Source organism: Nothoprocta perdicaria, unplaced genomic scaffold (genome assembly GCF_003342845.1).
Source record: "Nothoprocta perdicaria isolate Ctin4 unplaced genomic scaffold, notPer1 scaffold_136, whole genome shotgun sequence".
Classification (NCBI taxonomy): Eukaryota; Metazoa; Chordata; class Aves; order Tinamiformes; family Tinamidae; genus Nothoprocta; species Nothoprocta perdicaria.
This window is the reverse complement of record NW_020454494.1, coordinates 816,103-841,278: the sequence shown is the minus strand read 5'-3', so window position 1 is coordinate 841,278 and position 25,176 is coordinate 816,103. Positions and strand designations below refer to the sequence as shown.

The window sequence follows — 25,176 nt, the reverse complement described above, 5'->3', positions numbered from 1 at the left end:
GTAGGTTWAACATTTTTGAGAAGGTTGGATAAAAGCAGTAGAAATGTTATCAGAAAAAAAAGAAGATGTAGGTATTTGATGTGTCTCAGAATAGAAAAGACATCCAATGGAAAAAATCTGCAGGTTGATGTCAAACGAATTCCTTGGCAAGAGATCAAAGTGAAAGGAAAGGGAATGCCTACGGAGCTGAACACAAAGGGGCAAGCGTGGCTTCAGCTCCACTACAACAGGTCACAATGTGATTCCCCGACCACTAAGATCCTGGCATTACACCAGGGTAACCAGGAACAGCATGTGGGTCACAACCTGGAAACATTTAATTGTGCAAACACTTCCCAGTCATTAAAATAAAATAACAAAATTAAAAAGTGGTTTTGAGGGAAATTATATTACTTACAACTAAGACCATGCCACCGATCTTCCTGCACTCTTCAATGAACACAAATAACAGCAAGGGAGTTCTTACAGACTATACAAGGAGACATGCTAGGAAAATACCGCAAGATCCACTGTAGGACATGAGGAGAAGTGAAGGATAGTGAAAGGATACAGGGATCCCTATAGGATTCCCTGGATACAGGGAATGCATATATAGAAATGGAAGTGCTCTTTGCCTCTAYGCATAGTCTATGCAGGTTCTGTACCCTGACAACCCTACAGTTTCCGTCATTCCTCAGCCTTCTGTAAACCCCCATCTAGTAACTCACCCATGTGATGCAGTCTCTTGACTTCTCCATGCCCCAACTAATGCCTTTCTCGGCACCTTATCCCCATCTTCCTTAAATTCAACTCCTTTTGTCACAAGTCTGCAAAATTCAGCTGTGTGGCAGCCACCCCATGGGACGCCCCTTCCTTTCCACCGCTCTTCCAGGCTCATCCTCGCGTACCCTCTGCAGATTCCTGGCACCATCATCTCAGTTCATTTCAAATACTCCCGCATGGGAGACCACAGTCAACATTTTTTAACAGTTTTACAACTTGCTCTGTGTGTGTCATATAGATTCCTACAACTACAGCCAAAGGTGAAGGTACATAAAACAGAAAAACAAAGTATTAGAGAACAAAYGAGCAAACTGGCAGCCAAGTTAAGATACACGCTCACATGTCAAGTTTTTCCCAGTCTCTTCCAAAGGTATTCAAAGTCAAGTTCAATTTGCTTCAAAAAATCCCACAAAGAAATAACTGCAAAAGCTGAAGTTTGTTCTAGTCAGGGCAAAGGAAAAACAAAAAAAGCAAAGTCAGCAGCACCCAACTTACAAAGTGCTGATTTGAGTAGATTGAGTCCTTYAGTTAATTGCTCACTCCCTGATTTCTCAAGGGCTGTCAGAAAGGATGGAGGTCAGGAGAAGGAGATAGTGGGTACTGGGAGGGAACATATACAGAAAGGTTTTTATTTTCACTGAGAAAAGAAACCTGCAAGATCAAAATACGGGTCCTGTGAAAGAATATACAGGGCGTCTTCAGTATCGCCGTCCTGAGCAACTTCCCTAGTTTTGATCCTTCTTGCACATTTTGTTTGAAAGTGCAATTTTACTGGGATTGCATTCCCTGAAAGAAAGGTGCAAAAATGAGGATGGAAACAAAAGCAGTAATTAAATTAGAGCAGAAAACATCTAGAACTAAGGAAGCAGAAAGCAGCTAAAAAAGGAAAGCCCGGTTCTCACTACAGAAACAGAGACAGAAGACAMAGACTCAGCTCTGAGGCAGCAGGAGTTCCTCCTCCTGTTGCAGTGCTGTCCTRGATGTGGGTCCTACTCTACAACTCCCTAACCATCCTATGGGCAACTGGAATATTTTGGATTCTGATGGTACCAGTTGTGAAGTGGCCCAAAGTACAAACGGGTGGTTTATACTGGTTAGTATAAAGCAGGGAAATGCTGAGGTTTCACCGACTGCACCTCATTCCCTCGCTCAGCGATGCTGCCAGGGGCACCTTGCTCCTCTGGCCACTCAGAGCAGGGACCTGCAGCAGGAAGCACCGTGCAGCGCCTCAGCCCTCAGGCTGGGAATTTCTGCTCAGAAACAGGGAATGAAAGCAAAAGGAGAGGAGCTGGGGCGGGCTAGGTCTGCTCCTCATGCACAGTGAGGGCACATACCCACATCACCATCCTGCTTCCCACAGAACAGATGCAGCMAAAGGGATTAGACCAGAGGACACAGAGATGGAGCAGATAGATCATTTCCAAAACACACCTTATCCTTAGTGAATGATACGGGCTTTTTTCTGATCACAAGACCTTTATTATTTAAGCATAGTGACCTTCAGGCAAAAGCAGCAATGCAGATTTAAGATAAAAGGATAGGGAACACTTTCGAGCAACTGAGGGATGTTTTTCAGGGCTACCCATTCAATCCTCACATTATTTTTTCATAATTTATCACTTGCACTAATCTATTAGCTGCAAAACAAGAAAAGGTGAGGAACAGCCCAAGAGGAAAAATTCACCTCATTTTTAATTCTATTTTTTATCCAATCTGAGAATTTATTTTATGGAGTTCCTGTTTACCACTTTTCTGTCCCCAGCCATATTTTCTTGTGAATTCATGCCCACACCGATTCATGTCTCTTTAAAAAACATTCTTGGTATTCAAAGCTGTACTGAGGAGGAGGGAAACACAGCTGGGAAAGACAGGTGTTGCAAATCAGAACAACCTCCATCACTGACAGCACTGTGGGRATACATACATGTCTCTTGTGGTTGCCTCGCAAAAAGGAGCTGGGAATTCCATTTTTACACTCAGAATCACTTTGTTCTTCATAGCTTTCAAACTCACTTGAACTCCACCCATAATCCAGGGAGCTGTTGCCACCATCATCACCATTTTCAACATCATCATAAATCATTTCCTCTGCAAGACAGACACCAAAATAAAAAATTAAAAATTAAAATAAAAAATTAAGCTGATATTCCTGTTTGTTTAAACATCAGAAAGCTTCTGCATTAGGAACTATAAAAAATGACACAGACTTTTGCATAGGCACTAGAAATAAGATGAGGCAGTGTTCAAACAGTCAAAATAGGTCTTCTTTGTTGAAACAGGATTCTAAACAAAACACACAACCAGTGTTCAGAACACGATCCCTTTAAAAACGTGCTGTGCTCAAGCTGAATTGTTTTCCCCAAATCCCATGACATGATTCAGGAGAGATTCAGACCAAACTGAAACCGTAGCTGCAAACCTGCGTCTGCACAGATTAAAATCAGCCTTACGTTCGCAAGTTTGCCATTTATTTTTTAGGGGTTTTTATTCATGACCAGTTCAAAAAATAAATGCGGTAAACACTATGAAAATCAATGATAATATCATTAATTAAATCAGAACAGATSAAACAGCTAAGAACCATATAACAAAACCACAGTATTTTAAGATTTATCATTCCTGCAACTATAGTGATCCTACCAGTTATSAGGAGTCTCTTACATCTGCAAGCCCATAAATTAGGCTTGAAATATTAATTTTTTTTAATACTTAGAAAGCTCTAATTCAAATGCTGACCAAAGCATCACCAGTCAAAAACACTGGAAAAGAACTTCCAAAATGCTAATGTAAAAAACACTACAAGATTGMTCCATGTTTTTCTAAGGAAGTATTTTTAATAGCTTTATCTCTCTCTGCTTCCCATTCCTTATCCCAGCTGGTGTTTTAATTGGCACAGACACCCAACTTGACAAACTAACTCAAAATAAAATGGAAAAATGTTYATTAGCAAATACTTATCAGGACTTAACAGGTGTGCACTTTACATACACAGTCATTTGTCCCATTACAATTAAAGAAGTGTAGACACTTCTACCAGGGATCCCTGTCGTTAGAGGTTATCACTTAGTATTTAAAGCTGAATCACATAACTCAACAAGCAAATTTTGTGCTTGTTTTAAGACTACACTTTCAGTAGTATTTACACTGAAAAAAAAMCACTCAAAATGGATGTGTTTTACACATCTAACTTCATGATTCTGTGATTGAAAAATTAAGTTTTTACCACTAATAATCTTACTGAAGTAATGATATTATTTAGAATTAGCATGAAGTAATCTCCTCTAATTTGACATAATTAAATGCTAAGATTGGATGTTACTTATTTATTTGTTAATTTTTAAATCTCTAYGCATGTCTAAATTGTTCTTAAAATACACATCCTGAAAGAGAAGTTTTAGTGGTAATTAGCATCATGACAATTTTARAAGATTCATCATTGTAATGACATTGTCTAAACTTATAACCAATATAAGGTATTGGGGCAGGATATACACAGTGATGTAGTGGAAATGCCTTGCCCACACACCAATACACAGTGGGTCATTCAAACTACGATATTTGTGAAGGAKATGTGCCTTCCTCTTAACACATACAATCTAAACATACAATACAAAGATCATGAGCATATAAAGCTGAAATTACCCTCACTATGTATTTTCTCAAAATCTTTCAACATCTGTGAATGCAGATGGAAGGCCAGAATTTGGACTAACAACTTTTGAGTGAGGATGAAAATTGAGAAGCTCAGCAAAGCTTTGCTCCAAGTGCTGTTAACCTCCCCAGGTCAGCCCCAGCCACTGCACACGTGTTTCATGGCTAAGCTGGAAAACATCTCTAAGACTTCCTATGGACTTTCCAGGAATGAAAGCATTTAAGTCACTAATGCAATAAACCTAAGTAATAAATTGAACATATTTCCGTAATGAAATTTGCTGAACCTCTTGCCTGAAGAGTACGAAGATCAAGAAGTAAAAATATTGCCACTTAAGTGCTTTTTTGAATTATTAACATCAATATAGCAAAGCTCAGCAAACCCCTGTGCCCTCTGTGGGCAATAAAAGTAGATGCTGRGTTCCTAATAAACCAGCCCAGCCAAACAAGATCTGTTAACACCAACAAAATCTTAAGCGGCCTTCACTGTGACCAAAAGCTGCCAAACCACCCAAGAGAGTCAGTGCTTGAATAAGCTTCTGGACCTCTAGCTCCACTGTCAAGGCAAAATCTTGGCAACTACTTTGAAATCTATTCTTACTCTTCCAAAAAAAGACAAAGAATAAGGATCGAGAATAGCGTGAAGCTGAAATACAACATTTCTGTGGTCACAGATAGGGCAACAAACAGCCTGAATCTCTTCCTTAATGGATGTTCAGTGATCCGGACATTGCTTCTCATCTTTATATCAGATATCTTTATGCAAAGTGAAACTTTAAAGAATAGAGCAGTTCTCTGTAAACTATGATAAAGACACATTACCATAAATCTGCTGATCTATTTAAAAATAGCTTTTCCTCGCATTCCTTGCCTTGTTTAGTCACCATGGCTACAATACCCCTAATTATAATCCTGTCTTTTCTCTAGCACACGGAACACCACCACTCAGGGGCTTTGGACAGCATAGAYTGGGATGGCATTGTACAGCATCTGTACAATAAAGCATAATTCAGTTTTTGAACAAAAGGGCATATGGATATAAATTCTGTGGATTGCGTGTGGATATAAATTCTGTTAAAAATTAGTTCTGAGTTTTGCAAGATCCATTGATTACTGATATGGTGTTAATTTCATTTGTGTATACATATATATATATTTAGTGAACATGTCTATTCAATATACACTCACATTGGTCKTATTACATTTCTTTCAACTGAAAAAAGATCTATATCTTATAATACATATTACAAATACATATTACTAAATAATACATATTACAAAGACCTCAAACCTGGCTCAGAGTCTGAATTTTCATTTGGCACATCATCATAAATTACTTCATCTGGATCTAAAAGCAAAACGGGAAGAAGAAGTGTGAAATCACATACAATTTTATTGGGACAAACATGAAATTSTAATCATACTGGCATATATGAATACATTAGAGATATGACCCACACTCCATCAGTATTTTYGTAGTACATTTAATCATCATTAAGCAAATATCATTACTTTCACTGAACATTCTTGTAGTAAGATATTTGAAAATTTTTAGTGTTTACTGTGTTGTTCATGATAACCTTTGAGAGCATGAAAACAAAATTCCATTTCCACAGCCAACATAACATCTTTGCCTCCTTTTCACACATGCTMTGTGCTCGTTGAGCACTGCTTGCTGCCTTACTAATTGGCTCTAAAGAAAGAATCAGAACTGTAAGTAACGTAGAGATCATTCTTCTAAGTTAAGAGCCAGTTTGAGATGATGACATAAATTTCTCATTTATTACAAATACCACTGAAGAGGAACTTCTAGCCCAGTGGGAATCCTCATTTAGTCCAAGCTGAGGAGAGCCAGGGCAACTTGCCCTCAAACGACGTGGCCATGTTCTGGCCTACAGCACATCTGGCCAGCAAAGAGCAAAGGAGAAGCATTAAGAAAAGGTTTCTTCCCTTCCACCTTCTCCAAAAATATGACTGTGAATGTACAAGAACAGCAACACATGGACAGCCAAAAAGAAGACTGTGAACTTCAGCACATCTCCAGTATGATTTTTTTCAATGGCACCAAGGGATTTGCATATGTGGCATATGTGTCTCTTGACTTTGGGAGAGTCTCCCAAAACGTTGCGAGAGAATCTCACAACATTAAAATATTACACTGTGGAATATTTGTAAWGGGTTAAACTTGGCTCTGGAGCTATTTTAAAAAAATAAAAAATGAAAGTGAATACAGATATCCCTGTAAAATGTCCACACGTGTGTAAACATTTATACACACTCACACATACAGAGGTAACACATGCACAGTGTTGACCACAACTTAAAACTGACCTTCTTCTAGAGTTGCACTTCAGTGTTCACTGATACTTACTTTCCATCCAAGCTGTATTTGCTGGATCTGCAGTCCACTTGGCCAGAGCATCATCCTCTCTCCTGAGCTGGTTTTCTTCACTTGAAAAAAAGAAAAAACCCCACAAAATAAGAGTATTAAAAGCTACATTATATTGTCTTTAAACTATCATAAAGATAGTTAAATAACAAAAAAAAAAACAAAAAACAAATACTTTATTCTGATCATTTTAGTTAAGAAATTGAAATTACTTCTCCCACAGAAATATTCTGGTTGTGAATTATTCTACCAGAACACAGAATATTATCTTGTTGGAAGCCATGAAATGCAAGTTCTTCTACTATAATAAAGACTAAAGACACACAGTGCTACGTGAGGAGGCAGGCAGCCAGCAGACAGAGGGAGGCAGCTTTCCCCTCTTTTCAGCACTGGGGAGACTGCACGTGGAATGCTGCATTCCACATTTGCAGCTCCTTGGCTCAAGATGCATATGGAGAAATYGGGGAAGGTAGAGCAGAGAGCTGCCAAGATGGTCAGGGCCTACAAGGAGAGAGGCTGAAGGGGCTGGTGGAAAGGAGGCACAGCGTGACCAGATGCCAGCCCACAGCCCTCTGCGAGCTGCAGAGGTGGTGCAGTTACACTTCTTGTTTGCAGGGCCAGACCACATAAGCAGGGAAAAGGATCAGCAGATCATGGCAGCTTGGGAAATTCAGTTTGTTCAGCAAAAGGGTTGTACAGCAGTGAAGAGACTGCTTAGAAATGCTGTGGAATCTCCATCCTTGGAGATTTTTTGAGATGGTACCAAAACCACAGCTGATCTGATCTTGTGTTGGCAGCAGTCCTGCTGTAAAGTAGGAGGTCAGACTACAAGATCCCCAGTGCAGCCAAAATTGCTACGATTCTATAAAGTTAAATCTTATCCTTCAAAAATATAATGCATGGCTGGACATACTRGACTTCTAATAGTGTGTTTGTGGTACATAGCAGTTAAGGAGCTAGGAAAATGAAAATAAAAATAAAGGAAATGTCAGAAATGAAAATGTACATGTTTGGCTTATTGTATTCAAGTCTTCTCAGAAAATAAGGAATTATGTATCATTAACTTGCATTGAACCAGCAATCACCTATTTTGGGGATCCTCTGAATTTGCAGAGCTACAGTGGCATTCTTCAGTTGCTGACTGCGTGCCTGCAAAGTAGAAACAAAACATGATTATCAAAATAGTAAAATGTAGGTGTAGTTTAAATGGTATATTTTAGCATATGAAGCCGATTTTAATAAAACTGCTGATGAATCTTTTACTAATCTGAATACTCTAATAATCCTCTAATAATCCACTACTTCTGTACAACTTTTTTATCCCATTAAGATATCTAAAGATGTTAATAGATATTATTTTTGTGAATGAAAGAATTAAATCACAAAGAAACAGCAGCTTAGTCTAAGAGGAAATGTCCGAAGTATTTAATTCCCATTTCTGCCATAACATTATTTCTTTATAGGCAATAAAAATACACAAAAATATTTGTCTTTACCTGCTAGTACAACTGATAACAATGTACATCAATGGATACGTGAAAATGTATCATTATATACAGAATTGCAATAGAGTTGCTGCTTAGCTATAGGCCATTATGGTCAAAATTCAAGAAAGTAAAAAGGACATCACATGGGAAGTTTTATATTCTTGTTCTCCCCCTTCTATCTTAAAAATAAACTAAAGACTAAAGGACAAATAGAATCTGTCAAATCATAGAGGAGAAAAAAAAACACAAACAAAAAGAAACCATAGTAACTTTAAATCCACTGAGATTGAAAGGAAAACAGAAATGAGTATAATAGGAAAAACAAAAAAAGGACAAGAGCTTTGCTGTATCTGAAGTCTGATAAAAGTTTCTGAAAAAAGCATTTGGCTTGAGCACTGAATTATTTATCTAGAAATTACTTCATATCATTAAGGGAAGGATACTTAACATGAACCATTCTTAATGACAAAATGAAATAAGAGTTCTGACTCATGTTATCTGTAATAATATGGTGTTGGAAAACCAAAGGTCGTTTAAGTAAAAGGTTGAGAAAGAAATGACTCTGTATATACGCTTCTTTCTTACACATCTTTATTCAGGTATCTCAGTCCTAGTACTGCAAGAGAACAAGTTCCTTCCAAATAAAATAAATTTGGTAGATACAGTACCTTCCTCGTCCACAGAAATGCTGCGTATTATAACAGGACTGGAGTAGGCTGGCAGTATCAGTGGTAAATTGGAGGGTACAGCGTAGCCACAGGGCACCGGAACAGAATATCCACTGCACGAGCTGGGACTCGCCCTTTCCTCTTGAGGGCTCGGTTCTGGTGATGAGGATGGATCATTCTCTTGGACTGGTGAAATATTTATGACTGAGTAGGGATTGACCTTCGTTGGAGTGCCCTGTGCAGCAGACTGCGATGTCTGTATTTCCTCGTTTTTTACTAAATTATCAGTCCCTTTATTTGAAAGATCAAAAATAAACAAAAGAAAATTATGTTTTTCATATTTAAACCTTACTTTAGAAATAACTTAAAGTCTACAGCTGACAAAACTCCTTCAAAATAAAGTAGTGCTATTGTCACCATTTTAAAGATGGATCAAGGAGAAAGTCTGTGGATGAATAAAAACTCAATTCCAGAACTGCTAAGTCCTGTAGAGGAGGAAGACTGACACGCGGTTATGGTCTCAGTGAGCACACAGTTGAAAAGAGTCTTAAAACCTTAAGTTTTAAATTTGGATTTTAGATGAATTTGTGTCTTATGAAACAGGAAATATTTTAGCAATAGCTATGAGGAAAAAAAGTTCACTAAAAGTTCACTCCTTAAAGAACATTCCTGAAAATATTCTGCTGAGAAAATGGTAAAGAAAGTAACTTCCCAAGTTTTCCTCCTTAGAACTAAATTACTCCCTGTTATACAAATTTCCCCAAATCTCCTAGGACGAGCTAAGGTACAGTGAAACCAAAAGCCACTTATAAAACAGCTGCAGAAGTGGAGTCAAGTAATTAAAAGCTTATGAGATTTAACTGCAACCTTATAAAAAGGCGAGTGAGCAACAACAACAATTTTTAGAGTAAGGCAGTGGGTAGGTTCGAGGTTGTCAAACTGAGCAGTCACCTGAATTGTCTGTTTCTAGTTGCCAGGAGCACAAAGACTGTGATTACAAAAGGAAAGTGCATTGAAGTCAGCAAAATCAGCTGCTAAAGGTCTGAACAGAATCCAGATTTCCTGAATATGCCCCAGTGCAGGTATCATCTGTGTGTGTTACAACAAAGTCTAAGGGTTTTAATGCTTAACAAAACATTGGGTTATGAATAAAGTTCCCATATTCYGATTCCACTGATTGCTATGTAAATGGCCTCTTCAGATCAGTAAGCAGCTTGCTGGCTGTCAAGGAGGCTTAGCACAAGTCACCCGTGTACAGTTGTAGCTGCAAGGGCATCAAAGTTTCCCTGCAGCTCAGCACCACGTGTGACCAATCTGCTGGTGGGGATGTCAGAGGCAGGTGGGAAGCCTCACTGGAATGACACAACCTATTCRTTGCAGTGTCAGACCTACCACAAATGCAACTAGTAGGAATGAACAAAACACTTGTAGAGTCTTTCCATGGAAATCTTTGTATATTTTTTCCATGGCACTCTTACAAATWTTTAATTACATCACCAGAGAAAGGCTCCCACACTTCAGCGATCTGAACTTGGCTGAGCCTAGGGCAGGCAGAGCTGCAGGACCTACCTGCAGCGTTGGTCTCCTCATGCTCTGTGTTATTCCCACACTCAGAAGGAGGAGGCATAAGAGCTTGTCTGTCTGCTTCCGGTATCTCATCCCCACTGTCAAAGTCAAACTCTTCTCCTTCATCCTCCTCTTCATCATTTGTACCAGGGACTTTGGGTTGATTCTCTAGAACTGAGCAGAAGGAGCCTTTCTGTTGCTCGTTCTTATCAAYCATTTCACATTATTAATGTTCCAATTATGAATTAATCCTATACAGTTAAGTCTTAGAATTTTAGGTTAATGGAAATAACCCAAACCCCTTTGATATGCTGACACACTCATGTAGTTCTCAATAAGCACTCTAATGCTGACAAGGGAATTACCAGAAAGCAACAAAAAATGACAATACATTATCATTACTTTTGTCACAAGGAGCTAAAACCAGAACATTTTTTATGAACACGTTTAATCAGCTGATTCTTCAAAGAGGAAGACTTCACAGATGATACTGTATTTTGAACCAGAACTTTGGGACTTCATGATTGCAAGTCTTTATTCTTTTTTAATCCTTCCAAGTCTCTTCTTCCACACCAATCCAAAACCAGACGTGTGAATTATGTGCATTAAAAAAATCGAAAAGTTGCGTCGCAGGGAAGTCACTGCTTTGCTGGCATACACCCTGTCAATGAATTTACTCAAGAGGTAAATGCACATTTAGCTTCATCTTCTACAGCGACACCAGCTACTGTTAAAATGCCAGTAACAGCAACTTTTCTCAGACACACCACTAAAGAGCAGCAGTTTTTTTCTCTCTCAGTCCGAGCTGGACTTACAGCAGTGACCTTGTGTGCTGTGTTGTTAAACCACATCACCAAACGCTTCAGCCATCAACGTGTCATCTGATTGCGAGTGAGGGGGCTGATGTTTCAGTTCTTACCTTTGAAAAAGTACTCGCTGGAATAACACAACTACCCTCTGGCGCAGCTAGAAGGTCTCCTCTCTTTCTTTGCCTCTGTTTCCAGGTGCCTCAGCGAGGTGGCAGGGCGGCCCTGCGAGCRCCGGCGCGGGGACGGGCTGTGCAAGGCCCGAGCTGCTCCCCCGACATGTCGCTCGCACCACAGGGGCACCGAGATGCCCCAAGGAGTTGAAACCTCTTGCGGTGGGAGATGCCCTGAGGAGTTAAAGCCTCTCGGGGTGTCCCCACTAGCGCCGCTCATGCTGTGTGTCCGCAGGAAGCCCAGGCAGAGCTTCAGCTGGGCCAGGCACGAGGCCTGGGCCCTGGGTGCCCTCKCCACAAACCTTTCCTGCAGGCCGCCCAGCGGGAGCCCTCCTGCCCCCGCAAACCACCCATCCCGAACTCTGCTCCTGCCTTCGGAAGCTCCTCARCACCAGGAGAGCATCAGCTATCCCAATATCTGGAACACGCTTTGTGTCTCTGCCATAAACCCCACAGGCCATGAGCACTCCCGCCTTTTTTTTTTCTGGAAGGCGGAGGCATTGTATTTTATCGCACCCACAATTGACATGAGTTTTCATATATTCTTTCTGAAGGAGAAAGAAAGTGTGAACTAAATATAAACAAAATTAAGGAATTAAAAAGATTAAGGAATATATAAGAGGTTATGCTGCACATATTGCCATGGTGTAAAGCTGAAGCAGAGGACATTTAATTCAATTTCGATGCCCTTTTTTTTAATCCTTTGGCAAGAAGTCAGCATTTGAATTCAGACTTTTCATATTTGCATTTGTCCATGGCAATGCTTTCTTYTGAAAGATGCTAAAATCCTGCAGAGCTATTCCAGCCCATCGAAGCCACACACTGAAGTCCTACACACATACAAGCTGACATTTTTATGCTCCTCAGAAGTTCTACAAAAGTAGGATGACACAAAACAGAGAAACTCGATGTGAATATGGGCCCCCCATCACATATCTTGTAAAATTTCCTGCTTATGTAAAAAGTTCCAGTTCCTCCAGTTCTTTAAATGTAAGCAAAGATTAACTAATAGAAAAGTGAATTTCCAAGCAGTTATGACTGTAGAGAAAAACCTGAAGGAAAAAAAGCATATTACAAAATGCCCTCAACACATAAGAAAGAACTRCATTGTTACATCATTTTAAAATTCATGATTTTTCCTAGTCATAATGACAGACTTCTCGGGATTAATATTACAGTGACCACTTAAAATTACTTCAAATAATTAAATTAGGTGCCAAAAGTCTAATTTGTTGTCTTACTATTATTCACAGCCCTAACTTTGGCCCTGTCAGCCAGGAATGAGAACACAATAATTGATTTAATTTCTTCATCTTGTGCCAATACTATTCCGTGGCTTGTGYGAAATATTTATTTTTTAAAAATTGAGTTTTAAAAACTTGAAAAATCGGAAACTGCCTTCAAGTTAAATTAAGAGTGAAAATATGAATTCTTTAATTTGAAATTATATTTTATATAATTTATATAACTCCTACTTTTTAGTAAAACATGTGAAATAATAAAACTGATTTTTCTGTATTACTCAATGAAATGGCTTTTCACTTAAATTTACTTAAAAAATAAGCAAACAGACTATGTTTTCAGAGAGCCGCTGAGGCATACCAAATGTAAACAATTTCTGTTTTTTCTGCCAACTAAAAAAAACAATCTTGGTACCACCCGCTTTCCCATTCCTTTTCTGTATGCTATTTGTAGTTAAACACAGTACAGCTAAAATACTATAAATTTAAGAGTGATATTAATTTTAAATCTGAGATTACACTAGTGGTTTTTTGTTAATAGCTTTCATCAAAAGAAGTAGAATCAAAAAAAAAAAAAAAAAAAAGGCACTTACTACCAAAGTCTTTAAATTTTGAATGCAGTGCAAACACAGTGGAGAGGAAGAACCACAACAAATTTGGTGCTAAGGTAATCAACTGAGTTGACAAAAAATTGTTTCACCGATGGGATATAATTTTTTTTTGCATATTCACTAAACGATTTTTTTGTTTTGTTTATCCCTAAATGGCATATATTTTCAACTGATTTTACCCATACTGCTAATTTACATTGACAGATGAAGAAAAGTGTGGTTTTCTACAGATGCAAACCATTATTATTTTGTAAAATAATATTTCAAATACAGAGAAATCTAATACAGAGACTGAAAGAAGTTGCTTGTTCTTATTCCATTGTGCAAGCTGAAAACACCGAGCGTTTTTACTTTTTTACTCAAGTATTCTGGATTACCGCAGGATACTTGGAAAACCGTAGGCCCTCTTCCTTCAAGATGAACTCCTCTAATGTTTCTGACATTGTACAAATTCTTCAATATCTTCAAAGCAAAGCTCTTCAGTGAAAAAAAGTTTACTGTCTCAGAGTGTATTCAGTTATCATAAAACTTGCTATCTTGCAAAGCTTACAAATCACAGCAAACAGGCAGACTCAACAGTCCAAGGACATATTAACCTTGATAAATGCTAGAAATGTTCTCTTTAGCCTTATCCTAAGATGAGATATGCTTTATTTCCCAGACACTTTTTATTAACAGTCAGAATCTGTCTTGGGCTTGCCTGAATGTGCAAGACATCATATGGAAGAAAGAACTGGAATTTCACTAGAAAACAGTAAGGTGCTAAAACCTAACAGGGAAAGTGTTCTTCTCCATAAATGGAAAATAMCTTCTTTGAAGCACCGAGCAGCCTTACAAGGATTAACATTCTGCAGGAAGATGGGAAAAAAAAAAATCTACCTTGAATTCTAGAAGGAAAAAATTACTTTCTTCCACCTGAAAAGTTTTAAAGACTGCATTCCTATATGGAGTAAGTATATATGCAGGACTAACTCAGAGAAGAGACTTTTTCCTCTAGGTCACAGACTCTGCTATGTGCACTTTTCAAAAATCAGCTTCAGTCCAGKTCTACAGTTACAGATGTAGAAAAAGAACGCACACCAACATGTTCTCTGTTCATTTTTAAGCCTTAACAAAAAGAAATACTAGAATCTTTCAAATTATCATTTGCAAAACTAACCGTTAAATGTACCACACTGACTGTGGTTAGAAAGGAATGGCTTCTGGATTCGTTTGATATTAATTTCATGGGAAAGTTTGTAACAGAGACTTGACATTTGTCAGGAAGGTGAATCCTGTGCTTAGCAAGCACTGTCCGAGTTCCTGTAAAAATGTAACTGATTTGTAAACCTTCAAGAAACCAGAGCTGATTCACACTCAGCAGAAACGTGATACATCTCAAACAAAACAACAACAACAACAACAAAGAGGTTTTAATGCTCAGTCTTTACTGGGTAATCTCCAGATTCTCACATCTTAGTGCTGATTAGATGGCTTTTCTACAGCCAGAGAGCAACAAAGTATTTTCTTTCTGCTCAGTTCTCCCACATGTGATTGTGACTTCTTCAATACTCGGAGAGAAAAAAMATGAACTTAAATATTCCTTCACTCTGGTATTCAGTTTAAAGGAATCCTCAAAGAATTTAGCTTACAGGTTCCCCAAACAGCAGCTCTGGCTAGTGCCCATGCAGGAAGAAAGGTAAAGATGAAAGGCAGCTGACTCAAGTGAAAGATGGAACATATCTGGATGAGGAGGGATGGAGATGCAAAAAGTCTGGTCAAACTGGAAATCTGGATGGGAGATATTAACTTACTTCAGTGTGAATGGGTTGGGAGCAGGAGGAGGAGTAACCTGGACAGCAAGAACACAACTAGCATCAGCTGGGTCTGGCAGAGGGAGGCAGGAGGCTGCAAACAGGGAGACGATGTCCAGCCAAGAGGCTGGAATTGAGAACTAGGTGCTTAGGTGCCAAATGGGGAAGGAGACTTTAAAAGCTATTTAAGAAAATATGCAATGAAATAATCACAGACTGCTACCACAATGGGGAAAAAAAAAGATAAAAATAATAATAATGAACACAACCAAAAAAGAAAAAAAAAAACCCACCACACACATTGACACATTGACAAAGTTTTTAAGTTATCCAAGTGACTTTCCATGCTGGGATTTCCAAACATCAGTTCAAGGTCTCTAGGAGTGTGCTGCTGGAGCACAAGTAATAACGAAGACCACCTCTGCTCTGCATGTTTTCATTAGTAAATAAACATTTGGGGACCCTGAAAAGATTGCTGGCTTTTAGGAATGCTGCTGCAAAGCACCCTATTCRTGAGCTGTTCCACAGCACCAAGTGGCATCTCCCTTCAGGCCCCTTTGCTGATGGAAAAAGTGCAAGGTCTTTTCTGAAGGTTCTCAAGTATCAACTTCCACAGGTCACAGCCTGTGCATTTACCTCTACCTACCAAACTTCTGCCCTCAACTGCGGTACGCACTGGGATGTCCTCAGAGATGTGACTGCCCCGGGAAGTGCTGCCAAGCGGGCACGCAGCGCTCACGGGGATGCTCCATCAAAGAACACCAGTTTATTGCCATGGTGCCACACAGACACATCTATCAACAGATGTAACTATTACTATAATAATGTATTTGTTTGGGGAAAAAGTCTAAGCCAAAGCTCCCTACACCAAAACGGATCAGTGAACATTTTTCCATCCACTGTCATGGGGAGTGAATCAGAAGCCAAGACTTTCCCTCTGCTTTCACTCGCAGTTGTGCTAAACCTGTGTTACGGGAAAGTCAGGTCCCTGTGGGCTAAGCATGTTGCTAATTGCATGAGGCTCACACCCAAATCCAAAGGAAGAMCACAAGGCCAGTGTGGAAACTGTGAAAAACAAAACCAAACCCCAACACATTCACACAAGAGGCCTTTCCAGCAACGGGAACAAAAGCAAAACCACACAAGTTACCAGGCTTTCCATCCAAATGGACAACAAAGAAAAAAGCAACATATCTTTCATATTTAACAAATGCACACATTACAGACTAATAATACTGTTAAGTGAATATAACACATTATTTTTCCGGATAAAATACTAAATTCAAATTGAATTCAAATGCGTCACGAATCTGCCTGTCCACATTTAAGGAAGAGGCTCTTGTCAGGAACAGTAATCTGAATATTCTAGAAATTTAAAGCATCACTTCTTATAAATTATGTTAAAAACTGCAATGAAAGTTAACTAAAAGTTAAAAGAATTGAGCTGGGAGAAAAAAAAAMCAAACAAAATGTCAAGGTTAGATGGGAAGTAGGGTGTGCAGAGACTACTGGCAGCGAACCAAGACAAGCCGTTTTCCTCTGCACTCCTCAAGATATTTCTTTGTGCTAGATACCCTGTAATCAGAAAGGCTGCTGTGTAAGACCAGCATTATGACCATTTTAGCTGACTGGATATTTTCATGGTCTGCCTACGGCAAAGCTGGCCTTGCAGGCACGGCCACAAGCACCGACTGAGCCCGGCTGGGGAAAGGGCCAATCTGCTCCTATCGCCCCAGACTCAYGGATCCAGCTGCAGGTATTATTTAGAAATCTGTGCAGATGTACTCCTACATAACAGATACCTATTCACAATGAAGAAATGCCATTGGTACTAAAGGATATTAACCCTTTATCGGTATTAAGTGGGGTCCAGCGCTTATTATTACTAACGCTGTCAGTCTGGATTAGTGCCAATGCCACCACTAAGCATCCAACAGAGAAGCATCAATCAGTATTTCTGAAGATACCAGAGCAAGGCTGTGCAGGCTGCAGGACATGACGTTTGCTGGGGACGTGCGCTTGGTGGCCACCAGGCAGCCACATGGTGCCCAACATGCCAAACCACGACTCTCCCCTCGTCACGTGCTGCCAAACACAGGCACTGAAGCCCGGAATGGAATAACCCCTACGTGCTGATAAACGAGAAGTCAAGTGGACAGGGAGCACAAAGTCCTTGTGAAAATTAATGAAGCGTTATGTAAATTAAAGACAACATTGGAAATATTTTGTATTTCAGCTAGTTTCTCACCAAATTATTTTTCCCCATCTTACACAGTGCTATGCTATACAGATAKACTGTTTTGCAAAGATTGTTTCATTTTCAGACATAGATGACACAGAGGAAAAAAATGAAATATTGCTGCCATGGGATAGACTTTACCAATAATCAATTTACCAAATAAGCATATTTCTGATAAGACAAAATAGTACTTAGTCTTGATCATAGTGGAAATGATCTTGGRAGATCAAGTGGGTCCCTACTATTTTCATACCTAGAGTTCACTGATCTGTAACAACCAAATGRTTTCTGCTAAATCAAGGGGCTTCCCGGAATTTGCCCTTTCAAAAAACATGGCAGAGGGACACAAAACATTCCCTGGCATGCTCAAGCAGGGCAGAAGTTCTGGCTTGTTCTTGCTTTTAGCCTCKCTCTGTTTCATGCTCTCCCCAACAAACGGTCGTGTCTGCTCTAGCTGCACGGCTATGGAGACTCCCGGGACTGGCTGGCCAGYCCTCTGCCACCATCATTGCAGGTCCTCCACACTCATGAGTGCAAAACCTTGGATTTGGGGTAGAATTCTATCAGAATCAAATCAAATTATGAATCTCAACACAAGGCACAAAATTAAGTTTTCATCAGGGAAAGAGCGTCCAAAACACGGTCAGATAGAGAACACAGAGCCACACTTYAGCAGCAACCGTTCTTCAAGATCTGTAGCTCGCCAACTACAGCAGAGTTGCTCCATATCTTGAAGAACTGCACATTATTTTAGCTAAAGACGGTCCCATTTGGAATGTGCATAATTTCTATCATTTCATAATCTAACCAACATTACTGATCTTAACAACAGATTATTCTAACAATGATCACTCCTCCAAGGACCTTACCTAGACACACTAAATCATCTTCCTTAATCACTTATATGAAACTAAGCAAGATTTGACCCAAATATTTTTCCAAAAGAAGATTTTCCTCAAATTGCTAAGGCATAATTGCAYTTTCTCTCTTCAGAGAAAGAAAGTAGCACCTAATAAATACTTCATTTGATAGTTCAGGAAGCATAAAAAAAGTAAAYCTGTCTAYATAAACATTACAGAGGTTTTAGGCACAGTGGTGAATATTTGCTGGGATCACTGATATGGAAACAACCAGTAAAAACCCTCTGTTACTTGGCAGCAATTTATTCTGGTTGTTTACTGCAAGTTATAAAACCTTAAAAGGCAAAAGAAAGAAAAAAAAATTCACGAATCTCCTTATATGCTGCCTAGCTATTCGAAATGCAATTTTCAGTTCTTAGCTTACATAAATACCCTTGCAGCAACACTCAGTCGGCATTATTTCTTTTTTCTCTTTCTCCTTTGTCTTTCAAACAAAGAATATTAATTATCCCAAGCCAGAGASGAGGTGTTGTTGACCTCCCTTAGTCCCGCTTTGTTTCACCATCAATTGCTGCCTTCAGCTTGTTCCCGCACACGGCTGTGCAAGTTGAAGTCCAGCACTAAAGCCACGTTACAGAGTGAATAAAAAACTATCACGAATAAAAGGCTAACTAGAAAAAGACAGAGCATGCTCAGAAAGGAAACATCATAGTCTTCCCAAATGAAGACACTAGTCAGTAGGAATATCRTGTCACTGAATCACATCTCATCATTTAACCAACCACAAACATCAAGTAAAGACTTTACTGGATTACTTGAAAGTAGAGAGGATGTAATTCCATCTGCCTAAACTGTGTTTGCCTTGCAAATGCTAAAAACAGAAATAATTAACTTATTTCTCTTTGTTATTTTCCTCAASAGCTGTATATGCTTGGCTAGAAGAAGAAGAAAAAGACACAATTAGGAGCGACAAGTGACACCACTGGTGCATCTTTGCAATCTGAATTTTCTTGTTACTGTTTGTTATGCAGCTTGTCTGCATTGTTAAAAGAAATAATTGATCCTTATGTTAACCAACGCATTTTCCTTTGCCGAGAGTGTGATCTTTAAAAATAAATTGTTCTGTTACAAATGGGATGTCAGACACCAACAAGCCACAGACAGTTTCAAAAACAAGGGCCCATTCATAACTACAATTCATATTCTGTTCTCATTCTTCTGAAGTCTTAGCTCTTCTTTTACCATCATTTGTAACTGTCCATTTGCTGAAAATAGACATGCCCAACAAACAAAGCCCTATAGCCTAAGACCAACTCCCTTCATAGATGCAGCTTAACGTAAGCAGGGTGTTTACTTCAGTCTTACTTCAGTCCCCCAGTTGTGCTATGGAATGACTTGCTGTTTTACTCTGGTCTGAAATGCAACCTAATTTTCTCCATTGCTCTTCACAACCATAAAGCAAGTCATGAAACATCACGTGAACCACATGATTTTCTTGTCTACTGTAAACTATATATAAACTATAAAAGCCCAAATTCAACTGTCCTGGTCACAAAAACAGTTAAAGCAGTTAAAATCTAAATAAGCTATGAAATTATTACTGGCCAGAATAATACATAGTACACAAAAGAGAAAGCAGTTCATCTGACAGAGAAAGTTCTCCCTAAAAACACAGCAGCTGTTCAACAGCTCCTTGATTAGAGCCACTCAAGGATTTTTCTAAACTCTTTTTTGTTGGGATATTCAAATTCACCCTAATGAGAAATTTTATGAAAGGATATCTAACTTTTATCTGGAAAGGTCAGATTCATACACCTTTTGAAGGACAGAAAACTATGACTATTTTAGTACTCTGGGGCTGGCAGGCAAATAACCAAAAAATGCACAAGAGCCCAGACACGCAGCCTTGATCACATGCAGGAAATCCAGATTTAAGTCCTTGGCTTCTTTGATTTATAACTTTCCGTATCAGGAGCACAGGAACCCACTTTTACCCTAGGAAGCAAATCATTTGTTTACAAAGCTGTGCAGAATGTTTTTGCAATCACTGTAAAAGATACATTTGGTCTTTTTTGCTTTGAAAAACAACTTGGAAATGTCCAAAGCTTYTTATCTACTTCTATGTAGAGGATGAGAGATACAGGTATAGATAAGGAAAAGAGGTGAGGGGAAGCACCTGACTGCTCTTTACCTTAACTGTACCTCACATGTCTCAAAGGAAGCACAGCTATAGATAAATATTTCTAATGAAAAGAGATTTTAGCACCATTATGAAGATTATGCAGTTAAATTCATTCTCACACTGTCCTTGGATTGAATACTGAAATTTCAATGCTATTTTAAATATTTAAGGAACAAAATATGCTGATTATTTATGACACCAGAAMTGTATTGCTATGTACAGGTATTAAAAAACTAATCACTAGAACAAACCTCTTGCTTAACTCAATTACAAAACAAAGTTTAACTTAATCTAGGTCCTATGATTGCCACAAAGAGCAACTTACTTTAGGAGGACTCAGCTGAGAGGTATAGACAATATATGTGAGAACTGTTCCTAATCCTGTGAGACAATCTGCCACGTACCCAGGGTAATGAATGAAGAGGAGACCTCTTTAGAGAGGAAAGTACAAAGACAGAACCTGTTAAACAAGAGCTCACCCCCCTCTTCCTTCAGGCCAGGAGCTGTTTCTCAGGTATCCATTCCTGCTGAGCACACAAGGACATTTAAAATTCCTTCCTGCAAAATCTGCAGTGCACAGCCCATCTTGCCTACGTGGGTTTGGGAAGCACATTCCTTTGCAACAATCAAGGACAACATAGTTGTAACTTAGAGCCATGAAAGGAGTTAACCATTATCCTTTCGCTCTTAAAGGAGGATTTTCTGTGCTGATGGGGAGATAAAAAAAAAAACTCCTCTATTTTATTTCACAAAATATTGATTTTTTAATATATGAAATCTTGAATTCCAGCAAGTTGTTTATAAACTCCTATGCACATACAGACTGAAGGAGTGAAGAAAGTAGTGCTATAATCACAAATGTCTATTTTGGAAACAGTTTCTTGATTATGCTCTTAATCCAACCTCACCATTGAAAACTCCCCCAACCTTGCTGCCTAGGTGCTAACACATACATTGATTCCAAATACATAAATGACAATATTTAATCACGATGAAAATAGGGATTAGGAAAAACAGGCTATACTTCAAACAGACAAAAACGCAAATGACTTTCATCACCAAAACCATATCTGTGAAGACAATGAAAAAGAAAAAAAAAATCCATCAAATCAGAATAACTTCTGAAAAATACTTAATGATGTGATCTGTAACCACAGCTCAAGACTTTATAATTCCTATGCAGCAGCTGGAAAGATATCTGCAATGTAGGAGAGGCTCCTGCACTCAGCACACAGTGGGACACTCAACCTCGTTACTCACTGCAGTGATTTGCCCATCATTTCACTGGCACAGGCAGGTCCTGCTCTTCCTTTGAGAAGACACCTGGATGGCTGGTGTGCACATGCAGACAGAAAATGAACTTAAAGGCAAAAAGGAATAGGATTGGTTTGCTGTTACTAAGACATGTAAATGTATGACTGTATTTGCTCTTAAAATTCTGACCTATTTTCCATTTGCAAAAAGGGTTATGGGGATTATCTATAGATGAACAAAACTATATTTGAGTGTAATGATTGAAATSCTTAGAAATRTTCTGCATAGCATCAGTGGTATTATCCTTATTAGTAAGACTTCTCAAGAAAATTAGCATTGGTAATGTCAGAAAGGCTTCTAGTTCTAGTATTTTTAAAAGAAAACTTCTTGTGATTAGTGACAGTATGAGATAAAGCAGTATCCTGAGTAAAATMTCAATTTATTTTAAATAAGTTTAACCAGAATATTGAAGAGTGATACGCCTGAAAATACCAAAAATTTATAAGATAGTTCAATACGACTCTGGAATTTAGGTTCTTTCTTTGCAACAAGTGGAACCAAGTTTGTGTATATGAAATGCTTAGAGTATCTCACGTGTTTCATCAAGTTGGAGCTGTTGCCACAATTATTACCCATCTTTGAACAAGGTCAGATCCTGTTCAAGTGGAAATAGTGATTCTTTAAGGATAACTCTTTCCCCACAGCAATCCATTCCTTGTAGATAAACAATCTGATAAGGATAGTTTCACAGTAAAACTATCACTAAATAAAACAGATTGGGAAAAAAAAAAAAAAAAAAGCAGAGTCCTGATCATGTGAATTAAGGTGAATTAAGTCACAGAATGGGTGAGACTGGAAGGGAACTCTAGAGATCATCTAGTTCAATCTCCCTGTTCAAGCAGGCACACCTACAGCATGTGGCACAGGGTGGCATCCAGRCAGGTCTGGAAGGCCTCCAGAGAAGGAGACTCCACAAGCTCCTTGGGCAGTCTGTTCCAAGGCTCTGTCGCCCTCACAGGAAATAATTTCTTCCTCACATGCAGCTGGAACTGTCTGTGTTGCAACTTACACCCACTACCCCTTGTCCTGCTACTGGCCACCACTGAGAAGAGCTTGGCCCCTTCTTCCCTACATTCCCCCTTCATGCACTTATACATATTGATAAGATCCCCTCTCAACCTTCTCTTTTCCAGAGAAAACAGGCCCAACTCACTCAGTCCCTCTTCCAGTCCCTTAATCATATTGGTTGCTCTCTGCTGGACCCTCTCGAGAAGCTCCATGGCCCTCTCATACTGGGGAGCCCAGAACTGCACCCAATACTCCAGGTGAGGCCTCACCAGAGCTGAGGAGAGGGGCAGAATCACCTTCCTTGACCTGCTGGCAACACTCCTCCTGATGCAGGCCAGGATGCCATTGGCCTTCTTGGCCACGAGGGCACACTGCTCACTCATGGTTAACTTGGTGTCAACCAGGACTCCCAGGTCCCTCTCTGTGRAGCTGCTTTYCAGCAGGTCAACCCCTAATCTGTACTGGTGCCTGGGGTTATTCCTCCCCAGGTGCAGGACCCTGCACTTGTCCTTRTTGAACCTCATGAGGTTCCTCTCTGCCCAACTCACCAACCTGCCTAACTCTAAGTCAAGGGCAAGAAACACATTTTTTCAGTACAATATTCAATAATATCTCATAATATAAACAAAACCACAAACAATGATGGCCAGAAATATGTCTATCATATTAGAAGCTGATTACACAACTTTCTGCTTCAGTCACATTCCCAGTTTCTTAGGGAGTGTATAGTATTAGACCTCTATCTGTTGCAGTGTCTAAACTAGACAGGTAGTGTTTCTAGCTAGGATTAACTATTTAGGAACTTGTAGATTGTTTAATTGAACAAAACTAAGATAAATTCTTTTTCATATTTAAAAAGCTTCATATAGGCACTGTGTCCATAATAAATCAAATGCAAAAKTTTTTATAACAGGGATATATCAGAAATATACTGGAAGACTACGAAAGTTACTATTTTGGCAAACTATACTAGTAAATGTAGCTAAATAAACACAGTTTTACCAAGTTCAACTGCAGTTCTACAAAATAACTGTATCCACAACCAATGTTTTGGGAGGAGTCATATCAGACTATTTCTCCTAAGATCCTAAGATGTTTCCCAAGCTCAAACTCTCAAAAAACAAATATTCTTAAGACTTAAAAGACACAATCCCAAATAGCACAGAAAGGTTTGTTTAGAGGAAACCAGACCAAATAAAAGATATAGCTGATGCTCCTTTACAACACACGTAACTCCAATGCAAGGACACTTCRCATTTTTATATTATTATATTCTGAACTCTAGGCTCTGCTAGTGGCCATATACCTGCTACTGTACTGCATTCAAAGGGCACCAAAGCTCTTCCAGAGTCTAACACACGTGGCAGCTTTCCAGAAATTCCYGTGGTCCAGCCACGCAGAGGTCCAGCACCCACCTCCCACAGGGAGGCAAGTTGCCTGAGCCCTGGGCTGCCGGCTCAAGGCAAGAAGGGCGGTTTCAAAGGAAGGTCCTTCAGTTCCTGTCCTCGAGAGCCACCCCCCAGGTCAAGCACACATGTCCCAGCAGAGGCAAATTCACCCCTGTCGTGCCCTTGTAACACCAGCCAGGTAGGTCCATGAATAGGGCAGGATGAAGTGGTGGGAATTTATGCTCCAGGAAGGCACTTTGCAGAGGTTTGAATCTTGGGGATTCAAAAATCCCCCAGAGTATTAGCAAGTCCCAAGGGGATGTGGGATGAGGGAGTGTTGGGAAGGTAAAAATATTGTTTGAAAAATAATCACTTCTGTTACTACAAAAGTGATTTTAAAAACTATTAAGTATTTTAGTTACCTTCTGGAGGTGGAGGAGGAAATTCCTCTGTATCCATTCTAGTGTATCCACCGTGCCCTCAGCAGACCAAAAAACTCCTGCAAAAGAAAACATGTTTTGTAGATGAACATCATTTCCAGATTTTCAGACACTCCTTCTTCATTTGGCCAAGCTCATACCTATTAGCTAATACTGTTGTGGACACAAGGCAGTGTGCCTGGCTCTTAGCTTCAAATTACATCGGGTCCAGATTTTTCTGCACGCAGCCCTTAGCACTGGAGATGTTTCTTGCATTGCTCGCAACGCCAGCTGAATAAAGATGAAGCTATTTGGTACTCTGCAGCTCCCCTGGTGACAGCTACAGCCAGATTATTAAAAGATGTTATTTTAGCGCCTGTTTGTGCCAAATATTCCACTTCAAAATCTTCATGTAGGAGGAGGGAGAAAACGTCCAGGAAGCTGATCAGTCCTAACGATGTTTTTTTTCCATTTGCCAATTAATATTGCAAATCACAAGCACCAGCACCTAATGCCCACTGAGCTTGTCAATGCACCCCAGTTATTTTTCTCTCGGAACACACCATTTCTGCTTATACTGTTTAATTTGCAGGACCATATAAGGAGCCCCTACAGTCAC

General features: G+C 39.3%; 1 protein-coding gene across 2 annotated transcripts in view; it reads right to left on the bottom strand.

Annotated features, from left to right (window-relative positions):
- Positions 1 to 24,852, bottom strand: part of ARHGEF10 (Rho guanine nucleotide exchange factor 10) — an 89,614-nt gene extending 64,762 nt beyond the window's left edge. Inside the window, exons 1-8 of one of the 2 annotated variants that reach the window (XM_026033896.1) lie at positions 24,719 to 24,852; positions 24,561 to 24,637; positions 10,527 to 10,697; positions 8,958 to 9,248; positions 7,888 to 7,951; positions 6,785 to 6,864; positions 5,705 to 5,761; positions 2,687 to 2,850 (exon numbers count right to left, since the gene is read on the bottom strand). In XM_026033896.1, coding sequence (XP_025889681.1) covers positions 2,687 to 2,850; positions 5,705 to 5,761; positions 6,785 to 6,864; positions 7,888 to 7,951; positions 8,958 to 9,248; positions 10,527 to 10,697; positions 24,561 to 24,597 — 864 coding nt within the window. In that variant the 5' untranslated portion in view covers positions 24,598 to 24,637; positions 24,719 to 24,852. The remainder of the gene's footprint in view (positions 1 to 2,686; positions 2,851 to 5,704; positions 5,762 to 6,784; positions 6,865 to 7,887; positions 7,952 to 8,957; positions 9,249 to 10,526; positions 10,698 to 24,560; positions 24,638 to 24,718) is intronic. The other variant, XM_026033897.1, reaches the window with a different exon arrangement.
- Between the last annotated feature and the right edge of the window lie 324 nt (positions 24,853 to 25,176).